Genomic DNA, 25,559 nt, shown 5'->3' with positions numbered 1-25,559 from the left:
ATATCATATAGCTGCAAAGGACTACCAAAAGCAGCATGCTGGAGCTGAGATCTCACAGAGACTCTTCCTTGCTGGGTAACTACTGGAACTGAGCAAGGACTGCAAGTGTACCTGCTGCTACCTCTTGCTCCCTTATGTCTGAACTCTGTTGCAGGGCTGGCAAGACCCCTGCACTCCCCACCTGCTGTTTGACTCCTGCTGCAGAACAGCTTGCATTGAATGGTGACAGCTAGGGAGAACAAGCACCAGGGAGTGGGTCTGGCTGACCCGAGCCAACACTGCATAAATCACTGGCAATAACAACAGCAATTAAAAAAAAAAAAAAAAATCCCCCCCAAGGTGCTTTTTAAATAACAAAGTGAAATGATGGAAGCTATAAAAAGAGCAAAGCTTGAATAAGCTCTCAGCAACACTGAGTGAGACAGGAAGATCAGGTCTAACAGTCTGATAAAGTCACAGTAGGAAATAACAGAGTCAACAGGAAACCAAGAACATAATTTAGACTTTGAGCAAGCTTTCAGTCCTGGCCCCTACAGATGACTGACCTTCTAAGGCTAGCAAGAGCAACACAGGGAAAGGGCAGCTGGACCAGACAGGTTACAAAGCAGATTGAAGACAAAGAGAGTTAGCAAGTGTGATGCTCCAGCATAGAGAGGGCCTGTGACAAATGGGGTCATGCTGTCTTCTGGCCTGATCGGAGATCAATGACCTGGAAGAAGGAACACTGAGTAGAAGAATGCAATCTACAGACAGCGTGCCAAAAGGAGGCTGCTCCAAGTGAGCAAGCACATAGCGCTCACTTTGCCAGCTCAAGCAGGGGGAGGCACTGTGAAATGGCTGCCTCTGCATTAATTTGACAGTGACATTTACTGCACCTCTAAACATTTCTTTCAAACAGTTGCTTGGTTTGAGTGACAAAAGGCCCTGTCCCATCTCCACTGAAACTGTGAAAAACTGTGTCGTTTCCATGACTTATGCAAATAGGACAGACCTGCTAAACCCCTCAAAGACTGTATCTCATGGGCTTGTTTGCACAGTCCCCACCAAAACCGCATGCTGCACAGGAAAAATACAAACCAACCAGTTTGTCTTTACTCTCCCAGCACCTCCAGTCCCCTTGTGGCCTGTTTTTTGGCATTTGCAGTGGCAAGCTACAGCCCCAAATTCACTAATGAATCAAGCAAATGCCTCTCTGTATCCTGCACAAAACAAAATAGAGCAAAGCAGCTCAACACCATAGGGATTTCCAAGTGCGAGTCTCCGGCCCTTGTAGCAGCTTAGCACTGAATTAAGACAGACAATTAGTGTGTAGCAGTCAGTAGAGGCTGAGTGTACAGAGCACAGAGTGGTGAGGACCTGGGAACAAGGCGAACTGAGGATGCTGGTCAATGACAAATGCACACCAGGCACTAAGAAGGGTGTCTGTGCTCTGCCTTAGGAAACCACCACAGAGAGTTTGATGATTTCTGCCCCCCCCCGAAGAGAAAAGAAAACATACAGAAAGAGGAAAAAACGAAGAAGCATCAGTGGAGATGAAATGCCTGGGAGCAAGGACTGAGGCATCCTTAAGGTTAGTGTGGTTTATGCTATTTATTCACATTACTTCCCCCTTTATTAAATCTCCCTGGCAACTTTACACTCCATCAATTTTCAATTGTAACTGATGTGACATACATGTTGTCAGAGTCTCACTGCTGCTGGAAACTCCCAGTCCAGCCATAACCCCATTCTTCTCAAAGCTCCCCACTGACACGTTAATCTTTCCCGCCATCACCCTTTAGACATGACCCATTGCCTTCTTCATCTCCACCGTATTTTCATTGCTGGGATACTGTTCTGCATGAGCAAACTGTTTAACTGAAATCAAGTGTGTAAAAGGTTTTATAAGTTGACACTTGGGAGGTACAGCCTGTGACAATCTGTTTTACATGGAAAACAACCTAGATGTTTGAAATAGCCATGTGGACTGCTATGAGACATCCCAGATAATTAAGCAGATAAGAGTGATTGTTTTGTATGGCAACAGAGGAATGGTGTTGTGCTGCTACCACAGAATGACTGATCTAAGGTCATATCCTCTCTGATTTTCCAGCACTGCTGTGAGGGAGAAGGAAATGGTTTGCCTGAGCTGATCATGCAGAAAAAAAACAAAAAACCAAACAGCAAAGGAAACAGCATTTCTAGGAGGCACCAACTCGAGGAGATGGATCACAGGATGAAGTATCAGTTTACTCATGCAGTCTGTTCCCAAGGCAGAGGCCAGTTTTGCTGACATATGTGCCCACTTAGATGCAGAGTCTCAGGACCGAACAAAAGGCTGCTATGCTCAAAACATGTGGACATGCCTGCCACATGAAGTGCAAAATTCAAAGAGCAAAAGGAGCAGCCTCCCAAGTGCTAAAGATGGATTGCACGGTAACGGAAAAAAAAAAAAAAGAAAAAAAAAAGGAAAAAAAAAGAAAAAAAAAAAGAAGAAAAAAGAGAGAGAGCTCAAAATGAGAGGAGCTGATGCTTACAACTGAACTAAGCCTCATGTTTCCTCCTATCAGATGATGTCCATTTCTTCCCCCCTCAAGCCCCCAAATAATTTCAGTTTCACAGTGTACCCAGGAATGGCACTTTCGCCCTGTATTTCTCATGCCTGAGATGTGACAGATACTCCCAACCAGGCATGCCGGCTAGTTAAACATGGCACATCCAGTGCTGCCATTCCCAAAAGGTCTGATGAGGACTTCACTTCTAGATTTACAGGAGGTTCTACCACATTAAAACCTCGTGGTTTTATTTTTCAGGGACAAAACTTGCAGGTTGGCAAGCAATGAAGCTCTTGGATGTGGCTATAAAAACAGGTAAATAAAATATTCCATAGGAAAAGAAAATATGAGCAATGGGAGCTATTAAAATTGCTGCCCATTCCTGGAAGCTTCTGACCACATGGACCAATTTCCAGTCTTCCTTCCTTCAGTGCCATTATGTAACGGAGAGATTTAATAAACATTTCACAGCCAAAACAGTCCTTGTCTGCTTGATGCATTGTCTTCATCACTGCAGCTAAGAGAATTTGGTGAGTCAGAAATCCCAGTAATGGGAAGTTGCAGATTTACAATAATACATGGCTTAACAATACATTGCAATTTAGCCAACAAAGAAATTTCCCCGTTTTTATCAGCAGGAGGATGCAGACCTGACTCTTGATGTTCCCAGAGTTTTTAACTAAAGAGAATTTAGGGGAAAAAAAAAAAAAATAATCAAAAAACTCATCCAACTTCACAGACCTTGCCTTTACACAAGACAGACTTTGGCTGAATAATGGCAACGCAACAACAACAAAACAGAAAGCTCTAGATACACTAGCAACTCTAAAGTAAACAAAATTTAACATAAAAGCACTGATGAAAATCCTCAAAGAAAATGGCTATAAAACCAGTGATTGGAAAAGATGCCGACAGCACTAATACAACTAACCTTCAGCCACAGGTTGTAATTTGATTTTGTTGTTGCATTATTATGATTTCTTAATAGAGAAATGGTGTTTGCTTTAAAAATAAAACAAAATAAAAACCCTTAATAATTCTTATCAATCCAAAATCTTACCAGACTCTCTTATGACTTCTCTTTGCAGTTATTCAATAGTACTAAAAAGATGTATGATGGGACAGAAATCACTGAGAATTAAGAGGATGTTCTGAGAGTTCACCAAGTTTCTTTATAAATTTCAAGGGGAGGTTACTGAAAGCAAGAGAACTTTTGCATTTGCCTTTTACAATACAACAGAATGGAACTTTTGCATACTAATAAAAAACTTTTTTATTGATTTTTTTTTAAACTTTCCACTGTTCAGATTTCTCTAAAGAAATCAAGATGCAATTAATATTCAAGTGCCACCAAAACATATTTTTACTTACTAACTTAAGTATAAAACGTTTTAACAAAATGTACAAGTGCTGTGCATAAAAATGCCTGCTCTTGTGAAAAAAATTTGTTACAAATTTAGAATATTCTATTCATTTGTTATCCATTCTATGTAAAATATTTGAAGAATTTAGAGGGTCAGTGATTTCAGGGTTCTCCATTATAAGCACACAAATCTCCAGGGCATTTCAGGGCTGAAAACTTACTCTTTTGTCATTGCTCAGCTGCATGGAAAATAAGCTTTTGTTAGCAGAAGGGACATACAGATTTCTGGTTAGCCTGAGAGAAGTACATAGGAGGCACCCTGTACTAGCATTTATTGATTTGCACGCAAGTATTTTTTCAAACACCCACCACTTTCCCTGAAAGCTTTCCCTGAAAATGGCATGGCAGCCTCAGGGCTGCAAGGAGGGAGGTAAAGGAACAGGCCTAATGAAACTCATTTAGACAATGAACCCTCCTAGACTAAAGGTGAGATACAATATCTGCAGGCCACCCTTAATCAGAGCTGCTTCTGAAATCCCACAAATGGCCTTGGCCTGTGTGACCATCACTCAAATGCTGGAGAAAGCTGTCATCCATGGAATGATGAAGAGTCAAACATAAACGGAGAAGAACTGGTGGTATTTTTCAGCGTGCCAGAAAGAAAAAGGTATCTGGGCAGGGTCTCTGCTCTGTACAGCAGCGAGTCCAACACAAAGAATGTGTCCTCAGATCAAGCATTTAAACACCCTTCTAAAGCTATGGACAGACAGTGTAAAAAAATGGAAGAAGAGGGGGAACCTACTTTCTCCATGTCGTCCTCCACTGATGGCCTGATTTCTCCTGCATGGAGCTTTAGTGCTTTATCACACAGCAGTTCCCTGAGAACAGCATCCGTTTGCAATCACCTTATCACCTGTCCTGCTGTATTACAAATTTGCCACATAGACAAAGTGTCCCATGGTGATTCTCAGCGGTGGAAAACTCTCTCAGACGCAGCCTGCTGTCATGGACACTATACGCTGGACATGGCAGTTATCAGGACAATAAGCCTGTCCTCCAAGGCCTTGCTATCACATCAATCAACTTCCAGCACGTACACAGGGTAGTATTTCTTCCACATGATTTACAGAGGGTATAGTATATTCATTGCTTCCTCTTTTGTCACAAACTGAGCATTCCCAACAGGGCCCAGGGCTCAGTGACAGTGCAGTTCCTACATACTGTGCTGGAAATTTTGAAGTTAACAGGCAATCAGAGAGCAAAACGTAAATCTTCATGAAAAAGCATCTATTCCATAAGGGTACTAAAGTAGGCATAGGGGACAAGGCAAGAGGGAAAAAGCTGCTGACCTCCCTCCCGCCTGTGAATCACACTGTATACCTCACTACCTGGAAAAAAATCTCCAACATTGGGACAATCAGAAGGCAGAATAAAAACCTCCCTGGTGCACTCAGGATTCGAAAGTCCTTTTATGCTTTGCAGTAAAGGTAGCAGGAATGAGTTAAGCACAGTCTTACCTGGATCTGTCCTTTCCCCATTATGCGATCTGTGCTCTCTCCATCCTCTTTGGTGAGCTTGGTTTTGTTGTAGCACTTTTCATAGCACAGAATCCGCAGAGTTTGTGAACCTTCCAGCTCAATCTCAAACTCCTGCAGGGTACCAGTTAAGGGCAATGAACACATCACAGCAAGACCCTAGTCTCTTAATAATCAATATAGTCTCCTTAAAACTCAGCAGGAGGGAGCACTTAAGGACTGATCAAAACCTCCTCCCTAATGGAGCTGGTCTAGAAATAAACTGAAATTGTATTTGGTATATATAAGGTAGTCAAATTAGAGACTAAGATGGTTGACTCCTTAGTCAGGTTTCACTGAGTTTCAGCAAAGCATCATTAGAAAAACAAACTCGCCCACCTTTGTTGTATTTAATTTTGCTCCTCAGCAGGTTTGATTTGGCTGTAAACAGGCAAAATGTCTATAGCTAATTTTTCCCCCTTACAACAAATAAACAAAACCACCTCCTTCCTCAACATATTTTCACTTGTGTTTTTAAAAATACAATCAAACATGCGTCTGTCTAAGTGATGAAATGCTGGACAAGACTCATTTGTACTGAAATGTTTGTTTAAAAATAGCTAATCCAAGAGCAAATCTTCTGCAAGCCCTGACAGCCAAATGAACCTGGCATAAAAGTGTTTTCTGAGAGGCAACATATGTAGCACAAGTGCTGAGCAAGTTCTTCCATTTGCAGGTTTTCTGCCCATCGTGTGTTGACGTTTGGCACATGGAGCAAGTCACATTAAGAAAAATCCAACCTACCTCATTCCAGTTGGGCTCCGTGGTGTCTCTGTAAACTCTAGTTTTAGCCTTGTTCACAAAATACCCAAAAGAATCCACCTCTAATGTGCAGTACAAATCTGAGAAGGGGAGACAGGGACAGAAACTTTTAAAAAATTTCTAGAATCTCCTAACTTGCATTTATCACTCTCAGGGTATGTCTTCATTTGCATCTTCTTTGTATTAGTACTAGTAACATTATCCAGAAGAAATCTCATCATCTGGACCAACAGAGTTGCCTTTATGAAGCTGAAGTACCAGCACAGCCATATAAATGACCTCAGCACAGACAAGCCCCTCACCTCTAACAAGAATCAGATGTATGCTATTATCCAATATTTCCCAAATCAATCCACAATGAGCAGGTGTACACCAATGAGAAATGAAACTTCTCCCAGTAGATATTGGAGCCCATCAGCACATCAGAACCTATTTCACTGAGAACAGCATCAGTATAATATCCCTCACAGAGCAGGTTAAGGGCCAGCTGTCAAAAACTCATTATCTTCACAAAGTGGTTAATTATGTGGTATCTGGTGCTCCTGAAGAGCTAGTAATGAGCTGTAGACATTGCCCCTATTTGTAAGTTATGTAGTAAGTTATGTTAGCCAGCATCTGGGAAGTCGGTGGTTCAGCAGAAGGAAGGCTAACAGAAACCATGTACACCCGAGTTCACTTCTTTCCTCCTGAGACTGCACAAGCAGCTTAGATAAGAACCAGATCCCCAGCCACATGGCTACGTAAGCTTTGCAGCTTTTCCTCGATTATCCTCATCAACAGCTGAGAAGCATGTTTATTTCTACAGGAGTCCTCTTCACTCTATTTTTTCACCTTTTTTGATCTTTCTGTCAAATCATTCCCCTGAATTTTAGTACCTCTTTCTTCACACCAGAAATTCTGGATGTCAGAGAATGCTTGCCACTCTTTCATTGCAAAACAAAATACAGTTGAAAGAATTCAGGAATAAAGGCTGACTTGTACCTAAAACTGTTGGGTAATCAGCAAACACTGCTTAAAAAAAATACCAACAGACTAGGCCTGAAAAAATAATGCTGCATGCTTGATCCTGATCTGAGTTAATAGCACCATTAAAAAAAATTGCATTCCCCTAAAATTACACCAATGCCCCAATTTCACTTCCAGTTCCCCAAATCATCTCTCCTCCTTACCATCATCCCAGATGCTGCAATCCTAAATCAGTCTATGCCCAGCTGTCACAGCACCTGAATTATCTAACCCCTATCAATACCTCTGTGTATTACAGAACCGCAACTCACTTGAACTTTGCTTGAATCCTGTGGCAGAGTGGACAATGACATTCAGGAATCCATAGAGACCTGGGGATTCATCATCTGTACAAAAGACCCAAGGTATTTTGTTATGTTCACAGAGGAGCCAAGAGTGAAAGACAGTGATGAGATTGACAATTACATAAGTTAACGAGCAGAGGGTAAACTGTCCCTAAAAAGGATGGCAGGAGCATGTAAACTAGCCATTTCAGCAAGAGGAGGCTGTTCCAGGTTCAGTGTTGGTTTTAGCTGTAATGCCTTCTGGCAACGTGTGGCTTTTACAACAACACTTCTAGGGTCAGCAAGATAGCACAGAAGCAATTCAAGGGAGAAAAAGTAAAATATAGAGGCCAAGTCTATACTAGCAGATTAAATAGTAATTTAGGATGGTCTCTGACACAAAATTTTGGCCAACTAGCGTTCTTCCAAAGGACTCCCAGACATAGTTCAAAGTTGTCCCAGGCTAGGACTCCAACAGGCACTCTAATCCCTGGCATGATGGTTGCATATAAAGACCATTTAATAGTCAATGAATATATACTGGATGATGTCCAGGAATATTTTACTAGTTTAGATGTAGTCATATAATTTGGAGCTTGTATTTTTATTGTTGCAGCAAGTAATACTGGGATGACAGATTATTCTTGTTCCTGCTGCCCTCTTTGTATTCTACCATCTGCTTCAACTGAACTACACAAGTTGGGTACGTAAGGTCTCAGCTTTTGTTTCACAGGAACTCTCAGTTTGTAACTCATCACCAGGTTGAAGCCTGTAGCAAAAAGGAACAGTAAAAGCAGTTCTAGGAGAAATGCACAAAGGCAGGCAGAGGTTAGGTTCTCACTGCAGCTGTACCATGTGAAAGCATAAACCAAAGGTCTTACCTTCCTTATTGATAGTGAGGGGAATGTTGTGGACTGTCTGAAGCTTCACACAGGAGTTTGTCAGCATCTGGAGCTCCACCGATGTGAGTGAGAAGCTTTTAAAGCCTGCCAAGGAGATTCAAAGAGGGACAAATTAAAATTCAAAGCAGAGGCTGGATGCATGCTCCCTGGACAATGCTCAGCAACAGTACCGTGGTGCTCAGGTCTGTACTGCTGCTGCAGCCCAGCTCTACTGAGGGCACATTTAGTTACTCTTTGGAGTAAAAAGTCTCAGGATGGTTCACAGAAGACAAGGGGGACTTTTATTGTCTTGCAAAGCCAAAACTCACCCATGCCAAAAAAGTAAATAAGCTTCTTTGGCTTGGAGCCAGGTAAAAGGGTGCAGCTGTTCCCTCTACCTGGAATTGCACAGAGCTATGATCTCTAGGGTAAATGGGAGAATCTCTCCACACACTTACTAAGTGCTTTCCCTACATATTCCCTACATGTTGCTGCAAGCAAAAGTCCCCCAGACAGGCTCAGATGTGCAGAGACAGAAGACATCCATGTTGTGCTGTTGGATTTCAACGCACATCTCCCTTTTTGCTGGGAACCCTGCCCCACACCTCATCCTCTGGACTCCTGCTCTCTAATAAGATCACAGTATTTGTACCAATGCCCAGATGAGGGACACTCACATTTCTTCTGCTGCTCCCGGATGTTCTCCCTCCACTCTGCCCTTTCATAGTCCGATGAAATGAGAAACGTGTAACTCTACCCAGGAAAAGAGAAGAAAACAGGGTATGCATTAGTCTGACCAACAACTGAGAGCAGGCCTGCCTGCCTTCCACTCTCCTCCAGTGGAAATGGTTGGATATACTGTCCTTCTAGTACTCCTGCCAGTTGCCCTACATCACAGCTTTGTCAGGCAGGATTCCAGCAATGTGCCCTCTCAACAATGTGCAAGCAGTACCAACATGGACACCTGCAGTCAGGGCTTTCACAGAGCTCCACCCTGCAAACAGCAGCTGCATCCCTGGCAATATGAGGTCCCATGGCAGCTCTGTGCTATTCCTCACAACAGTTGTGCCAGAAAACCCAAAAGCGTCCAGCACAGGCCCAGACACTGATGTAAGCTGAGGAAGCAGTGACCAGCTTGTGGATTTTCATTGAGTAGTAACAGGATCTTGTGAGAATCCTTTGCCATGTGCATGGAAACGCCATGGTGACAGGTTACAGCACTGCCAGAACAGGGGATACCTCTGGCACATTGAGCATCCCACAGCGCTAAAGGAGATTGTTCACAATCATTCAGCATCCTTGGTGCCAAGTGCAGCCTACAGTCCTGAGGAGACAGCCCTGAGTGTGCTAAGCCTTGAACTTGTAGGGGAGTCTAGAAGGCAGCTGCTGCAGAGCTTTATCTTAGGTGAAGGGAGCCGTTCCTATTGCTCTGCCAGGGCAGGTGCTGAGGTAGGGGATTAATTTCTAACACTATTTTTTAAATGCCAATGTTGCATACAAATTAGTCATACCTTAGAAGATGTCATCACAACCTTTGGTGTAGCAAGGTTTAGGTGTCTGCTGCTTGGAAAGTGCTTTCAGGCCAGACAGCAGAGGACATGAAGGCCTCCTTGTACAACAACATATACAAACACACACACACACAACCCTCCCCTTCACCTCTATCTTGTACACTGGCGGAGTCCAAAACAGCCACTTACCTTGCCATTGCGATTGTGTACGCGGAAGGCCATGTTGGGAGACATCAGCAGTAGAAGGGATTCCTGCTCTGAGAGCTTCTTTTTCAACCTCTCAATGACCTTGCTGCCTTTATTGGCCCTCTGAAAGGTGGGGGAGAGAGGAAGACAGAGGACACTTGTCATTCTGCAACGTCTGTCCCCATGTCCACTGAAAGACATTTTAAGGTCCACAGTCCCTTCCCTCTGTGAGAAGCCAAATGGCCCCAGGCAGGAGAAATGCTGTCAGCAGGATCCATGGGGCTCCCAGCTGCTCAGGAAGATGTTACCTGCAGTATCTCTACACTCAGACTTGGCTCTGTTCCCCAATTCTAGCTGCCCCAGACAAAGCTGCAGAGGTGCATGGCCACTGTCCCAGCCATACCCTGTACTTTGTCTTCCAGAGGCTGCAGCAGCAGCAGCATGTCACTGGGCAGCCATAGGACTGCCAGGTCCTCCAAAAGCATCCTTAACTAAGGAGACTATAAGGAACTTCTCCAGAATCTGCACAGAACTCTGTTGCCAAAATTCTCTCCCATTCACCACCCACTGATCCATTTTCAACAGAGGTCAGCTAAAACCAAGGTTTTTCTTGGATAAAACCCGAGTCCCAAACCCAGCCATGTATATTGTTTGGCACTGATGCACTGAAGCACGTATCTTAGACACCTACACCTTGTGAGTAAGAGGCTTACACGTGGTGCTCCTCCTAATACCTTACTTATTCCAGGAAGCCCTCTCTCAAAGCCAGCCAGGGCAGAGAGACAGAAGCATGTTCTTTCAAAGCACAAGGAATTGTCTTCTCACGGTACAAGCAATGTTATTCATATCCTGTTTTACACACCAGCAGGCTTTCAGTTTTCAAACTCTTATTTCTCTTTCGGGTTCCAGAAAGGTTTGGAGTCTAAAACCTCTGAGAAAACATGTCTTGCAAGCAAAGAGAAGCCTGGGCCAGAGACACCATATTTGTGTCAGACCATCCAGTCAGCATAATTGGTGTTGTCCATATATTTGCTGGTGCCTTGACACCGGTGAAGTCAGAAAAAGCTTCAAAAGCATAACTGAGCCTGCAAAAATTTAGAAGTACATGGCTTCTGACCAAAATCACTTGCAGGATCATACTTTAATAGCTAGAAATTGGCATGCCACTCTCCCAGTCTTTCTTATATCCATAGCATAAGAGCCTTGCCCTCCACATGGATGCTTGAGGATAGCAGTCACAGGTGGTTCCATGCAAGTAGAGGAGCTACTGGGTACAACTACAGGGTCTTTTCGTTCTGCCTCCTTATAGGACACCCATCATTCAAGTCATGCACTAGGACGAGCAATGATGAGCTGCAGAGCATCTGGATATCACTGATAACAGAGCCACACCACAAGCCTCTGCTGAACAGTCTGTTTTAGCATGATTCCCCGTGCTGTGCAGCTCTGGGAATGTTGCTTCTGTCAGCAACTCATCTCAGCAGAGACACTGAGTCTGTAATTGGCATGTAGTGCTCAACCCCTTTTACCTTTTCACGCTGGATATCATTCTTGATCTGGGATATCTTGATCTTCATGGCATCCAGTTCCTCATCAGGTACCAGTGGGATATTGGGCACTGCCTCAGACTCATCCACCATTTGGAAACTAAGGTCAGTGAGCGGGATGTACCATTTGCAGTCATATTGTTGGCTTTTACTGAAAGACAGAAGGTCCAAACCTTTTACTATTACTGGTGTTTGGCAACACCTGCTCCCCCTTCCCACAAGTCCTTCCCCGCTATAGTGCATAAGATACAGAAATGGGCACAACATCACTGTGATTCCCATGTGGAGAAACTCTGGTGAAGGGCTGCTTTCCAGCAAGAAAGCCTAGAAGGGCCAATAGCCAGTACAGCACGTAACAAGGCAACTTGTTTTGTTATCTAGTTCTTTTCATCCTAAGAAACCACAATGAACTTTGTGCAAACCCTTTCAGTCCTGCATGCTCTCCGTTTGAAGCCTCCATAGAGGCATAGTTCAAAAGCCATGCCATGCCTCTGACCTGGCTGCTACCCTGTGATCTAAACCCAGGCCTGCCTGAGCTAGGAGGGCCGAGTGGGGCAGGTGAGCCAATATGTATAAACCTCTGTGTAATTCAACCAGAAGAGAGAAACTACAGCTCGTAACTGCCATTCTCCAGTGATTTCACCAGGATAACCAGTTCACTTTTTTCAATGTTTTATGTGATTTATTCCCTCTCCACCTCTACTGTCAGGAACATCCACTCTTGGGAATGTCCCACTCTTTTGAAGGTTCATTCCTCACAAGCATGTGCTTCAAAAGGGGCAGGGACAACTTTTTGCTTGAGGAGGGCAAGAAGATGAGAGGTCTCCCTGAGCAGAACATTTACCAAATGAAGAGAAGCCCTGTTTGAGGCAGGTATGTTGGTAAAGGTTCCTCCCCCCTCATTTGTGAAAAATGTCAACAAAACTGTTTCTGTAGCTGTACTTTGGGGTTGACACATAGTCTGTTTATTGTACCTTTTCCATTTTTCTACAGAACTGTTAACTGGCTCTAGCTGCATGGCCAAAATTAATAACCTTACTAACAAAAGAAAGAGAAGAATGTCACCTATTAAAAGAAAAAGGAAGTAGAAAAATGAATGGCATTTGTCCAGAATACCAGCAGCTACAGCACATCCTATTTTCCTAGGAAGGCTCAGGGCAGGAGGAATTAACCTTTCCTGAGGGACCAGCACTTGGCCAAGGTCTTAAAACAGACAGTACTACCTTGCTGACCATTCCTTGTCTCACTACATCCTGTGGATTATGGTTACCCAGGTCTGGGGGTATTCATACTCAACTAAAATTGCTGGCTAAACCCAAGATTCTGCTGAAGCTGAGGTGCAAAGCACATAGTCCAGAAGGAAAACCTCACCCTCCAATCTGCTTCTTGAGCTTGGCACACAGGAACAGATCAGTAAAAAGAAAGACATGACGTAGCTTGCGAGCCCCCTCAACCAGCTCCACCATGAAACTGTCCTTCAGCAGCTGCCGGTGCTGGTAAAAAAAACAGAAAAAATGTTTTAGGTAAGTGCAATATGAGCCCCAGATTTGACGCTGGGGCAACACATTCCTTAGACATGACTCTTACCAGAGCCAATTCAGTAAATTGGTCTAATTCAGAAAAAAGAAAAAAGGCTGTTAAACGTTTCTTGCTGTAAGCTCTGCTCCCTGCTGCTACCCTCTCTCCCAGGGGTCGAAATGGCCATGAATCTTCTTTATTATCTGGTTCTGGGTCAGACTTCAGGCTTCTCTCCATCACCTGTTCCTGCACCCAAGTGTAATTTGTGAGTCCATTGCCCAGCTTCTGCGTAGCCAAGGGCCAGAATCACTGACAGTACATCATCCCCTCACAAACCAGCAGAGAGCAGCAAACACCACTTTTCTCAGGAGTCACTTACCCAGCCACTGAATTCAACTTAAGCTACCCCACCAGGTAGAAAGAGGAGTGAACACCTCCACGGAACACCTCCACTCCCCATTCACAACGGTAGTTTGTCAACATTAACAGCTGAATGCCATTGCTGCTTCTTTATTACAAGTGCTGTTAAGGGACAATTCCTGAACAAAATGTGTATCCAGCAAACTTCTCAGTAGTCCCTTATCAGCCTGTGTTTAAATAGGACCATCTGGATATGTCCCCACCCCATGCCTATTTAAATCTCTTTTATGTATCATATAAACATTCCCCAAACCTAGAAGATGCAAAGAAGCCACACAACCCTGATGCCTTTATTCCTGTTTCTAGCTCCAGGAAGCTTTACAGCCTCCTAAATAAGAGGCACACGTTGGTAGGCAGAAGCATAGCTTTCCTAATTCCCTTATGGTGACTCCATAGATAAAAGACAAAAAGGCTGGAGCACTGGCACTGAGACAGATGGCTGTGTGCTGTTACCAGTGACCAAGCCACGAGTTTTAAGCCCTGTTCTACACTCAGGCCTTCTGCTCTGATGTCAGGATCAATAGGACTCCGAGTGCACATCTGGAATACATATCTCCCACTGATTTTCAAACAGAAGTCAGGGGTATTCAACTTTGGGCAAATTTTATTCCCACCAACATGTATAACTGTGAGTGTTGCCTTGCTTCATAGCCAGTACAAGCAGGAACCATCAGCTTCTCCACGCATGCTAAGGTACCTTTTCCTGACCCGTACTATTTCCTTACTATTCCAGCTAAAAGGATGCTCCCCTGACACCAGTGAACGACACGTCGCAAATACCATATATGCCCAGACAGCACTGTGGCTGAGGATAGGAGAGATCCGCTAACACTGTCCAGTGCTAACCAACACCTCCCCCTGCTGTCTCACTGTCAGCCTTCTCCAGCCCATGCTCCAGACTTGTCAGTACAACTCACTCCCAACCTGCAGTATCTCTGTGATCCCCACGCTGGGAAATGAATGCATGAAAACTGTCCATTTCCAAGAGGCAGCTGTGTTCAGCTATGCAGCAGTATGCAACAGGAAGGCAGTTAACTTGAGCAAGGTCAGGACATCCAAAGCAGAACTGATGCCTCAGTTTCTCAGGTTATACCCAATGGGGTTTGCTTGCTGCGTGACTTAACAAGCCCTGAAAACATTTACTGAAGAGGGTGTGGGAGTGCAAACCCCCATGCTGCCTCTCCTTCCGCCTACCATTCTTCCCATCTTGGCTCTCCAAAATGAAAACAAACCACATCAGTCCTGAGCTCAGCAGGCGTCATGGCAAGGAACACAAGGCAGAGAAATGCCCTTGCAGACATAATTCTTGTTTCCACACTCTGTCCTACAGCACCCAAAACTTCCTGACGTGGCCTAAGAGTCTGCATTTTCCTCTCTGCAGCTGCACGAGCACCACAGCTAGCTGTTAAAGCACACAAAGCAGTGTCAGCACCTCATCTTGGTGCTGCCTTCCATTACACAAAGGTCCTGGAAATTTGTGAGCAGCAGCAAAAGCTGCACCCTCCCCATAGTGACAGGAAGCAAGGCTGCTCCCTAGCAGACTGTTGCACCATCTCTGGGCAGGAGTCTGTAGAGATCTGGTATCCAGCAGTGCTTCAAGCTCAGAAAGGCCTGTACATATGTTAATGTTTATTTTTAGGTGGGCGTGATCCTCCTGGCTTATCTTCAGTGGTTTTGAAGAGGACGCCTGCCTGCATTGATGTCTCTGCTGCTGATGCACACTTGTGCATGCCTCCCCCTCCTGCCTGGCAAACAAACCCCAGGTAGGAAACTAGAAACACTGAGCTTTCAAAATAAATAAATAAAAAGGAGGACATGTGCTGTCAGTAGCAAAAACACTCTCCACAGCTGCAAAGAATTTAATCTGGGAGCAATAATGAAGCATGGAAAGATATTTTCTGAGCAAGCCAAAACCCTGATCTCAGGTTTCGAGATCTGATGCATATTAATTACACTGCAAATCAGCTCAGCTCCTCTGGGGCAATGAGAATAGCTGCTTGTTGCCAGCTCAACCTCTGCTCAATGTTCGTAGGTGTAAAGATGTTCTCACAGCTCACTCATCTCTGCTACCCAGCAGAATGTGGCACTGTCCCTGCCCTACCTGGCAGGGACATGGGCACAGTCCTGACCTGGCCTTCTGTCCCCCCCTGTCAGGCACTGGCATTGAGAGAGATCAGTCAAGACCCCAGCCCAGCACCCTGTCAAGAGTTCCTAGCTGAAAAATACCCCAGGCTAGTCCAGAACACAGATTCAGCACCCCACCCTGGGAAGATGTCTCTGGCAGAGACAGGGCATCCACACAGCCAGCAATGTTTCTTCACAAGCAATGGAGGGCACAGGCCCAGGAGAGCTGTTGGAGGACTGTGAAGGACTACTGCTCAGCCCTAGATCAGCCCCCTGGTTTTGGCAATATTCCAGTACCATCATCTAGACCAGAGCATTTTGAAGACAAGTGTTTCCTTAAGTGAAGCGGAAGCCCACACTGAGGCACCAGTGACTGGAAACCTTTGTGTCAGGTCTTCACAAAGTAAGAAAAGAAGAGCCCATTAGTATTCCCTGCAGCAAGGCTACAGACCTCCCCACGTGGCCTGCCTGGTCCAACCAGACCATCCCTTCTCCTGCCTTCTGAAGTTGCACCTAACCTGCTGCTGCACAGTCCTTGGCTGTCACCATCTAAGCAGAGTTCCTCCAAGTGGCCGTGCTGTCTGTCCCACATCTCCCCAAAAGTCAAGCAGAAAGCTCAGACATAGAACGCCACATCAGCGGTGTGATTCAACAGCCTTCATACTTCCCATCTGGGACTGAGGTATCACTCCTTTGCACTGAGTTTATTTTGGCTAGCACTCCTGGGTACAAAATACCCTAACACAGCGCTACCATGAGGCAGCAAAAAGTCTTTGGCAGCATGATCTCCCAGAAACAGAGCTGGGTGGGAAGAAGACAAGGCTATATTTCTTAAGCTTGATTGGAACAGAAGTAGAGAGGTGAAAGGGATTTATTCCAGTCAGACACTCAGAGGAAAACACTGAGCTCCCCAGACCTTTCATACCTCACATCTTCTTGCTCATGAGCTAGTTGGGAAGGTCTCCCTTCAGCAAGCAGCAGGGGTAAACTGCCACAAAAGCAACCAAGTGTCTGGGGACAAGAGGACAGAAGAAAACATTTGTGGATCAAGCCAGGAAATCTCTCCTCACAGGGGTGTGGAGCTTGATATTAGATCTAACTACCAGCTTCTCTCAGAAAACAGGACTTTCGTTAGGGCTGGGCACAACAGGCATGCCCCAGGCTGCTCAGCATCAGTGGAGCAGAGGAGGAGCGCTTCCAGCAAAGGGTCGCATCCTTTGTTGCAAATGATTCATCTTGCCAGGAGGGTTCAGCAGGTCAGAGGGAAACAATAAAAGGATTTCCCAACTGGCTTACCAGATCCGTGCCAAACCCCACAGTGAGGGAGCACAGGGCACCTTCCCGGTCCTCCCTACATGAGTCAGCCCATCCTACTCCACCCCTCCAGTGGCCCCCTCAGACAGGACTTGTGCTGGTCACATGCCCAGGCCACCTCACCTCCGCAGACCTTCTCCAGCAGTTTGGGAACCAAAGCCCATTTTGGTCCTGCCAGCCAGGGCCAGCAACAGCTATTCCTTTGGTAGCCTCCTGTTAAACAGTCTGTCCTGAAACACAAGGTCTTTTGGCTGGGTGATCCTGCTTTACATGACATACAACAGCCTATGTGCGGGAAACCATCTCTCTACCTTGCTTCCGAAGTTCCTCTGTTTGCTAAGGTTACCAAAGGTGCGAAAGGTTTCCTAAAATGCCCTGAAATGACATATAGACTACAGAAACATCAAATAAACATCCAGAAAAACATAAGCTTAAAATCAGAGCGGCAGTACAGTGGCAGAGTGACCCCTCTCTTCTAGACAGTCCCAAGACTGTCAGGTGTCCAGCACAGGAGCTCAGGTCCGCTATAGAAAGAGGTTCCAGGAGGCCTGGGGGAAAACTTCCTATTTTGTATCATAATGGAGTGAATTAGGATCATCTTTAATCTCTCAAACAGGGCCTGGGCTGACTGTTACCTTCAGTGGCTCTTGCAAAGTTTCTGTACTGGTGCAGCGTAAGTCCCAAGTCTCCTTTCTAGGCCCTGCTTTCCTTTGCATGTTTTCACCTGCTTCTTCTCCCACCCACCTCAGTGCTCTGGACAAAAGAGCTCTCTCCCTGTACACCTTTCAGTGCTTAGATATCCTCTTTGGACCGCCTATTGCTGTCCTCCTCCTCTTACCTCTGTCAGTGAGCATCTTCCCCCAGCTACCAACCTCACGACTACCTGTATGCTCATCTATTCATCCTACAGTGTTTTTTTGTGCTGTTTGCATATGCTAAATCCTGCTGCTGTCACGTACTGTTTAACTCCAGGAAGTGTGGCAGAAGACCAGCTTGTCTGAGACACATTACAAAAAGTGGAATTTAAAAATCTACTCATCCAGAACCACAGCTGTACAAAAGGCTGTCTCCTCACTTGTGTGCCGAGGAAAGAGCTCATCCGATGTGGTGACAGCAGAGGCCTGCAGCGTGCGTGGGTGAGAGCCCCGGGAAGGACTGGAACATGTGTGATGCAGGAGGAGGAGGGTAAAAGCAGGAGATGGGTATTGGCATATGTCAGTGAGGAAGAGGTGGTTTGGCTTTCTGCAGAGCGTAGGAAGAAAATGATTCCTTGTGTGTGTATGCATGTGTTGCAAGACTAGCATTGCAGAATAAAAGGGATGCTCTTCCTAGGGAGCTAAACTGGCTGCTCTTTGAGCATTTTAATAGCCTTTCTTTATTCTTTCCAAAGCTCCTGTCACCAGGAGCTCTCTGACTCCAGCAGTAAGACAGAGTGTGAAGCATCCAAGATAATTTTTGTGTGCTCTATCGCCAACATCTGCTCAAGGCCTCCAGAAGCAGTAAGCACCAGGCCTCAAGCTGTGCATGGCTGCCTGCATCTAAGCTTAGCTCCCATCTTTTCAAAGGTTTTAGTTTGCCCTTCTGCTCCCTTGCAAATGTCCTTTGTCCTTTCTCTTCCCTAGCACACTTGGTCTCCACCAAGTTAAATGGGTGCCTCAGGCAATGATAACCAGTGCCTTGACTGCAGTTTAAAACCACATTTAGAAACATGATAGAGCAGCTTGCCAAGCAGCCACTTCGCTCCAGGGCAAGGGAAAAGGTGCACAGTAGCATAAGCTGATCCAACATGTGATCTAGTGGGCTTGATCCCAGAAGGAACTGCTTGGACTGGTGCTGATGAGACCAGACACTAAGCCACTCAGTCAGCAGAGTGACCCAAAACTCAAAAAAGCCTTCGTTTTTAGGCAGCTCCATTCCTCCATGACACTGTGGGATCACACAAATACCAGTGTGAACACTTCAGAGAGGGTGGGACTGCACGGCCACGGGCAAGGCAGAATGGCAGCCGCTACCACTCAGCTTGCTCTGAACTGCCCTGAAAGAACATCCAGCAAAGAGTATTAGACAAGCAGCAGTCAAGAAAGGAACGACCATCTCCCAAATGAACTCTGCAATTTTTTGCAGTTTCAATCATTCCTGCTTTACAAGAATGGGCTGAATTAGCTGGAAACACAAGCCTTTACTTCTGGCAGAGAAAGACAACACAAGCTCTGCAATCATTTGCATCCAAGGCTTAGTTGAAAAAAACCATGCAGCCCATCTAGCTGCTCTGTTAATAAGACTAGAAAGGTTATTACTCCCTTCCTTCTGGCACATAATAGTGGCACATCCTCCACCTCAAAGCATTCGTTCTCCTGCTTCCCAAGGGACCATCCCAATAGAACCTTAAACAGGTTGCCTATTTAAGCCAAGAGAATAGTGATGAAGAAAGATGCTTGCTCCATGGTCCTAACTGGTGGAATATTCTCCACCACTTGCATTCTGAGTCAGAAGGTATAGTGCTACTCAGACCCCCTTTCCCTCCATGCATTTTTTTGGTCATTTAGAGGGTTGGCAAAGGTGGATACCTGCAAAAAATCCATCAAAATAAAGTAAAAAAGTAAAACCACAAAAGTAGAAATGGGAAGGAGGGAGCAAGGGAATGTAGCAGATCAGGCTGAATAGAAAAAGACCCAAAAGCCCAGATAAGCCGTCCTGGCTCCCCTGTGTTGCCAGGCTGGGGCTGGTGCTCTCCTGGCGCCTCCATACTGCAGCCCTCGCAAACCACAAGGCAGAGAAGACTAGCTACAGCCAGCCTGGCAGGCAGCAAGGACCAAACTACGGGTTTATAGGCTTAAGCCACGAATACTGCCTTCCCTGTTGTAGCCCTTTCTGTCCCTCTGGTGAATGGTTTTACTCCCTTTGTTCCCATCTCCTTGCATGACCTGAAATAATCATTCATTCCAGCAAATTAAATCAGGTCCATGCGTCACAGAAAACTTTCAGTTTATATGCATAAGTCTAGAATTAGAAAAAAAGCCTACTGAGCCAAGCAGAACCAGGGGGCAGGTGTGCAGAAAGGACACCTGACATCACGCAGGAAGACAGCAAGCAGGTCAGAGTGAGTCGATGCTCCTGGAGCAGGGAATCACCTTTTGCAAAAGGGATGAATACTGTGCTGATGAGCCTGTACTCTCTCCTGACCTGCACTCCTCTCCTTAGCAGCCTGTCACTAGGGAGATTAACAACTGGCTGCTTTCCCCAGTTCAAAGCAATCCTGAAAAAAAGAGCTGGAGCAAGAGGCTGGCAAAGGAGATTTGACTCCTCCTCACGACACACTCAAAGGGGAAAAATATTCCCCATAAAAGGCATGTACTGGGAAAAAAAGATAACTGAGATCAGCACCTAAGCAATACATGAGGGGAAAGGGCTGTTTTCCCTCCTTCCTTTCCACCAAGGAAATTTCTATGGGAGGAAGACAAATAATGAAAAAAGCCATCAAAGCAAGCTGGCGATTCATTAAAATAAAAAATGCATTATGCATTGAGAGCAGTCAATTAGGAGATGCAAACTGCACACTGTCCTGTCACCCTAGGGGAAGCACAAGCAAGGCGAGTGGGAGGAAAGGATAAGTAGAAAAGGAAAGATTTACAGGCATAAACAAAACCCAGCTATGACCCCAAGCTGACTAGCTTGTAGCAAGGAGCAGCCATCACTAACCCACATGGAGTAGCTGGGAACACGCTTGTGTCTCTGGATTACTACGCAGAAAGTGAACATACCTACTCTCTAGATGCAGAGTGGTGTCAACTGGGGCATTACTGCTTTGAAGAAAGTAGGATATTGGTGCCAAATGACTAAAGATAGTATCCACCATCAGATTCCCAGAGTGGAAGGCAAATTCTGGGAAGCATCAGAAGCAATTCTTTTTCTTCCCTGGGCTCAGTGCAAGCTGTATGCAGCAAGGGAGAGCACAAAGGGTTCCTAGTCTCTCCAGCACACCCACAGCCCTCTCCTTGGGTATGTCCCCTTCTTTCCCTCCCCACATGATACATAGAGTCACTGCAGGCAGAACCAGTGAGAGTGTGAAGAGGGCTGCTGAGCCCAATCCTGACAAGCCTCCCCTTCCTGCTTTCTAAGATCTGACAAATACACCACTCCAAAAAGACATCATCGGGATCATCCTCCTGAGCCTGCCCCTCTGCCTGGGCTCTGGCACCTCATTAGGATTCTGCATTATACTTTTCAAAGCCTGCATCCCTCATTGAGATGCTGACAGACAACCAGAGAACACAAAATGCTCCCTCCCCTGCAAAGGGGCATCCTAGCCTGTGATTTCTGCTACGACTCAATCAGCATCCACTTTAATGAGGCCATCCACTATCCTGAGGCCCTGGTGACTGATGTCTGAGCTTCTACCTCAGCCTCCAATTGCTCAGCCCCTCCTCTTCTTTTCTCAGCTGCAGATTTCCTGAGCTGACAAAATGAGACAATGAACAAGACTTGCAGGACAAAGTGCACCAAATTCCCAGTACTGCAGCTTCTAGCAAATCTTTGTCAGCTGAAAATCAGTTTAACAGCTAAAAGCAAGCATGTTTAGCTGACAGGATTTGGGAATACATCATGAAGGTTCATGGTTTCTTAACAATCTCCTGGGCTTTGTAAGAGATGTTTTTGTACAGGGTAATTTGGGTCATTTTTGATCAGCCAGTGTCTCTGGCATGCTGCCACAATTCCTCTTACACATATACTATCTGAGTGCACCTCTCTTTTGTTCAATCTCCTACGTTCTTCTCCCTCTTAATACTTCTGTCAGTCCTGGCCTTTCCTCATCAGGAAGGACTGAATTGCTTTCTAATGAAATTATGAGGCAGATGAATCAAGCCCACTGAGGCATGCAGAACTTTACTGTTGCGTAGCTCTATGCCCCCCTTGCACAACATTGCATGCAGGTAAAGGAAATGCACAAAACTTTCTGGGTATAGTCCAGCTCCTAGCAAAGCTGAGAAGAGTTATCTTACACCCTTAGGAATCAATCACCTCCCTTAGCTTTCCCAGCCAATTCCATTTGTTTTCCTTCCTAGTCCCATTTAAAACATTCTTCTTTAGAAATGAGGATGCAAAAAACTAGTTTTGTGGCAAGAATGAAGATTCTGGAAAACAGCTTTTCCTAATCTTTTGTGATTTCTGATGTTTCCTCACCTTTTTCTCTTCCCAGGCTTCCTGTTTGGTTTCAGTTTGCAGGTGAAATACAAATCCATTTAGTGTATAGCAATATGAATCATAGAAATTATGTATGATAGTAATTATAACAATGCTAAGGACAAAACTCTAATCACACTTTTCCTCTGCATTTCCAAACTGTTTTCCAAACAGAAAACAGAGGAGCTGTACTACATCCTTTAGAGAACAAGGACACTGCATAAACTGTATCTTAGCAACAAACGAATTAATAGCGTAACTTCCTAGTCTGCTCTACAGAAAAGGCACAACCAGTATTTAGAAACTGAAAAAATAATGAAAGCAGGAAGGCTCACCTCCCCCTTCTTTACAGTCATGGACTGCCGACGAGGAGTGATCTCCTCATTGATGCTGGAGAGGAAGTTCTGTGAGATCCGTAGAGCATCCTGCAGGAGGGGATGATCAGGGTGGCTCACTGGAGTGTGCTTGAGCAAATCCTGACATCAGGAACACAAACAAAGAACAGAACCATGAGCAGCACTAGAAGGCAGAAGGGTCTGAGGGCTTCTAACTAGAGCTGTAGAACAAGATGCTCCAGCTGCTTCTTACAGATTAGAGCAAGGCTTTATCTTAGATGAAGAGGATAATACTCTGCACTTCTTGGTAACACCACTGAAGAGGTAGCAGGGTCCTACCTATGGGCTCCCTCCCCTTAGTGTAAAGGGAATAGGCTCTTATGCAGCATGACAGGTTTATTTTTGCAGTCCTGCAGCTCCATGGAAAATTTGAAGGGTGAAGAAAATAGAAAAGGGGCCTAAAGTTTGATAACTACCTTTCAGATACTTACATGCAGGACAAGTGTGCTGCGAGTCACTCGATCCACTGGCTTGTATAACAGAGCTGTGAAAAAAAAAAAGCAGCAGGAACATAAGGAAGAGGTACCTAAATACAGCCCCTACAGAGCAACTTGTCCAATGCAACTGAATGTACAGGCATAAGCTTATTAACCAATGAGCTACTGGAAAATTCCCTTCTCTAAGGTTAATGTGCTGCACAGCCAATAAAACACACATGAACACACAGAGGAAATAAACATGCTCCACAGCAAACAGATGCCCACTTGTGAGCACGCTCTGCCAGGCAGTGGATGAGGAGCACACAAGGCAGTACAGAACAACTGCACACAGCATGGCACACTTCTGACAATTCCCTGGCAACCTGCCTGGTCCCACAGGTCAAAATCGGGCCTTGCACTCTTAAAGTTGCCAAGGAGGTCCCTGAAAGATTGGCAGTGCATCCCTCCACCTGGAGTTCAGCATGACATATTGAATGCTTCCAAATCCTGATAATAGGCCAAAACAGGAAGGGTATTCACTTTTCTGTTAGTGAGTATGGAAGCTTCTTATAACATGGGTTGTCTTGTACCTATGTGCATAGAGACAAGCACCATGGAACCCGATCTTGACCAGGCTCTCTAGATGCTACCATAGGGCAAAAACCATGTAACAATAACTGCTAGGATTGTGTTTGTGCTATCACTGGGCAGCAGATGTTCTCTTAAAATCACAGCAGTCCTTTGGTTGACCTGGTTTTGCCAAAAGGGACTGATGAGGTTTTAAGCTGGGCAGGGGCTTCCCTGTGCATGCATGCAGCTTACTATGCATGAGCTCTGCTACTTAGCAAAAGGGAACTGATTTCCCAGGTAGAGCCAGCAGAGACTCCATAACGCTCCAGCATTTAAAAAGAAAAAGGGAGAGTGGAGGTTTGGCAACAGCCTCCACACAGTCCTGACAAACCACAGTCTCCTTTGCATGGATCACTCACTTTCCAAGGAATTTTTCGTCGTCTGATCTTTAGATTCCTTTGTGCTTCTAGCCTTTAGATTCTAAAAGAAAAAGAAAACCCACGTAGCAGACAGTCAATCATCTTGAAATATCACATGGGAATGTAAGAGACTATCTGCTCCTCCGAGGGAGGGCCTAAGTGTGAATGAAGGACAGCCCTATCACAGTTCAAGTCAGTGAAAGAAAAATGTGCTTTCCTTCCTGGTAATTCCACCATTGCCATGTCACAGGCACTCGCACATCTCAAATACTAAGCAGTTTTCTTAGGAGTGCATGTCAATAGAGATGCAGCAAAGCAGGAAACCACCTATAGCGACAGGGATGGTGGAGTTTTTAAATCACCTGCAGGAGAAAGACGTGTCCATAAGGATGCAGCCGTTGTCACAGCATGTGTACACCACCAATAAATAAAGTAGAAGATTGGGATTCAGTACCTGCAGGTTATACTTCCCTATACCTGTACTCAGAGCTGGGTGACCTTGGACAAGTCAGCTCTTTTTCATGGCAGAAAAGGAACAATGCCTGTGACTCTTCTCTTTGCACATGGACCATGAAGCTACATGCTTTAATGTGCTGAGCTCTGAAATCCTCACTAAGACACAAATGCACAAATACCATCACCATCATTCCAAATAGAGTAGGTACTAGCACGATTTCAGAATTATCCTTCAGAAAAGAGCAAAACAAAGGAATCACATTTGCACGGAGCCGAGGACCCTGGGGCCTTAATCTCTATTCTGTTTTCTAGGGACTACCATGATACTATCTATACATATTACTATTAATAAATGGGAAAGTCCATGAAATGCATTTTAATACTGAAAGAAAAGTAAGCACAGGGGAAGCTACTTTACTAATGAGTTGACACCACTAGAGCACAGGAGTGGTCAGGCAAAGGACCAGAACCTGATGGAAATCCTCAGGAGAGGATAGAAAACATTTGCACTCTGATGAGTAGTACAGCACATCCCAAAAGGCAAGTCTTGCTTCCCTCATTTCACAGAGGGAACATGTTTTGTTTTACCTCTTTATCATAAAAATCAAAAGGGACATGCAATGTTGAATGTACTCAAGAGTTTTTTCAGAGCAGTAAACGCCCCTAGTATTATTCAGCTCTGATTATTTATCTGCCTGTTTTTACAGACACACATATGAAGTTCATGTTTTCTCGGTTACTGAGTTCTTCAAGATACAATCACCGCAATACGAAGAGTCAATGAGATCACACATTGCAGGCAAAGCTGGTGGCCTGGGAAGCCTGAAAAAGTATTTAAAGTGCTTTGACACAAGGTACTCCTCTTAAGAGAGGAAATCAGAGCAGCCCAATGAATAATATTATAGATTATGGCTGATGCACTTGCCTTTTTAAACAGAGCTACCTTCTCCTCTTCTCTGCACCAGTGAAGCCTTCAATTCCACTGACAGCCATAATGCAAGCCATTAAGGATGGCTTTTTACACCACAATCAGCATCATCATTAGCAAGAGAAATATTTGAGAAACTCAACTGCAGCTTTCTCTTCTAGAAATGCA

General features: G+C 45.0%; 1 protein-coding gene and 1 long non-coding RNA gene across 2 annotated transcripts in view; one reads left to right on the top strand and one right to left on the bottom strand.

The window, feature by feature from the left end:
* BCR (BCR activator of RhoGEF and GTPase) overlaps positions 1 to 25,559 on the bottom strand; it is a 108,658-nt gene that overhangs the window by 15,357 nt on the left and 67,742 nt on the right. The window contains exons 6-16 of the mRNA XM_049804229.1: positions 24,008 to 24,068; positions 23,031 to 23,083; positions 22,540 to 22,680; positions 13,019 to 13,140; positions 11,630 to 11,798; positions 10,104 to 10,223; positions 9,081 to 9,156; positions 8,404 to 8,508; positions 7,511 to 7,585; positions 6,216 to 6,313; positions 5,415 to 5,546 (exon numbers count right to left, since the gene is read on the bottom strand). Of these exons, the coding sequence (XP_049660186.1) occupies positions 5,415 to 5,546; positions 6,216 to 6,313; positions 7,511 to 7,585; positions 8,404 to 8,508; positions 9,081 to 9,156; positions 10,104 to 10,223; positions 11,630 to 11,798; positions 13,019 to 13,140; positions 22,540 to 22,680; positions 23,031 to 23,083; positions 24,008 to 24,068 (1,152 nt within the window). The remainder of the gene's footprint in view (positions 1 to 5,414; positions 5,547 to 6,215; positions 6,314 to 7,510; positions 7,586 to 8,403; positions 8,509 to 9,080; positions 9,157 to 10,103; positions 10,224 to 11,629; positions 11,799 to 13,018; positions 13,141 to 22,539; positions 22,681 to 23,030; positions 23,084 to 24,007; positions 24,069 to 25,559) is intronic.
* LOC126040246 (uncharacterized) lies at positions 1,323 to 25,438 on the top strand. Its single transcript, XR_007506599.1, has 3 exons — positions 1,323 to 1,570; positions 15,225 to 15,348; positions 25,171 to 25,438. It is a non-coding gene; the product is annotated as an uncharacterized LOC126040246 (long non-coding RNA).

Source organism: Accipiter gentilis, chromosome 7 (assembly GCF_929443795.1).
Source record: "Accipiter gentilis chromosome 7, bAccGen1.1, whole genome shotgun sequence".
In the NCBI taxonomy this organism is placed as follows: Eukaryota; Metazoa; Chordata; class Aves; order Accipitriformes; family Accipitridae; genus Astur; species Astur gentilis.
This window is presented reverse-complemented; position numbering and strand designations above follow the sequence as displayed.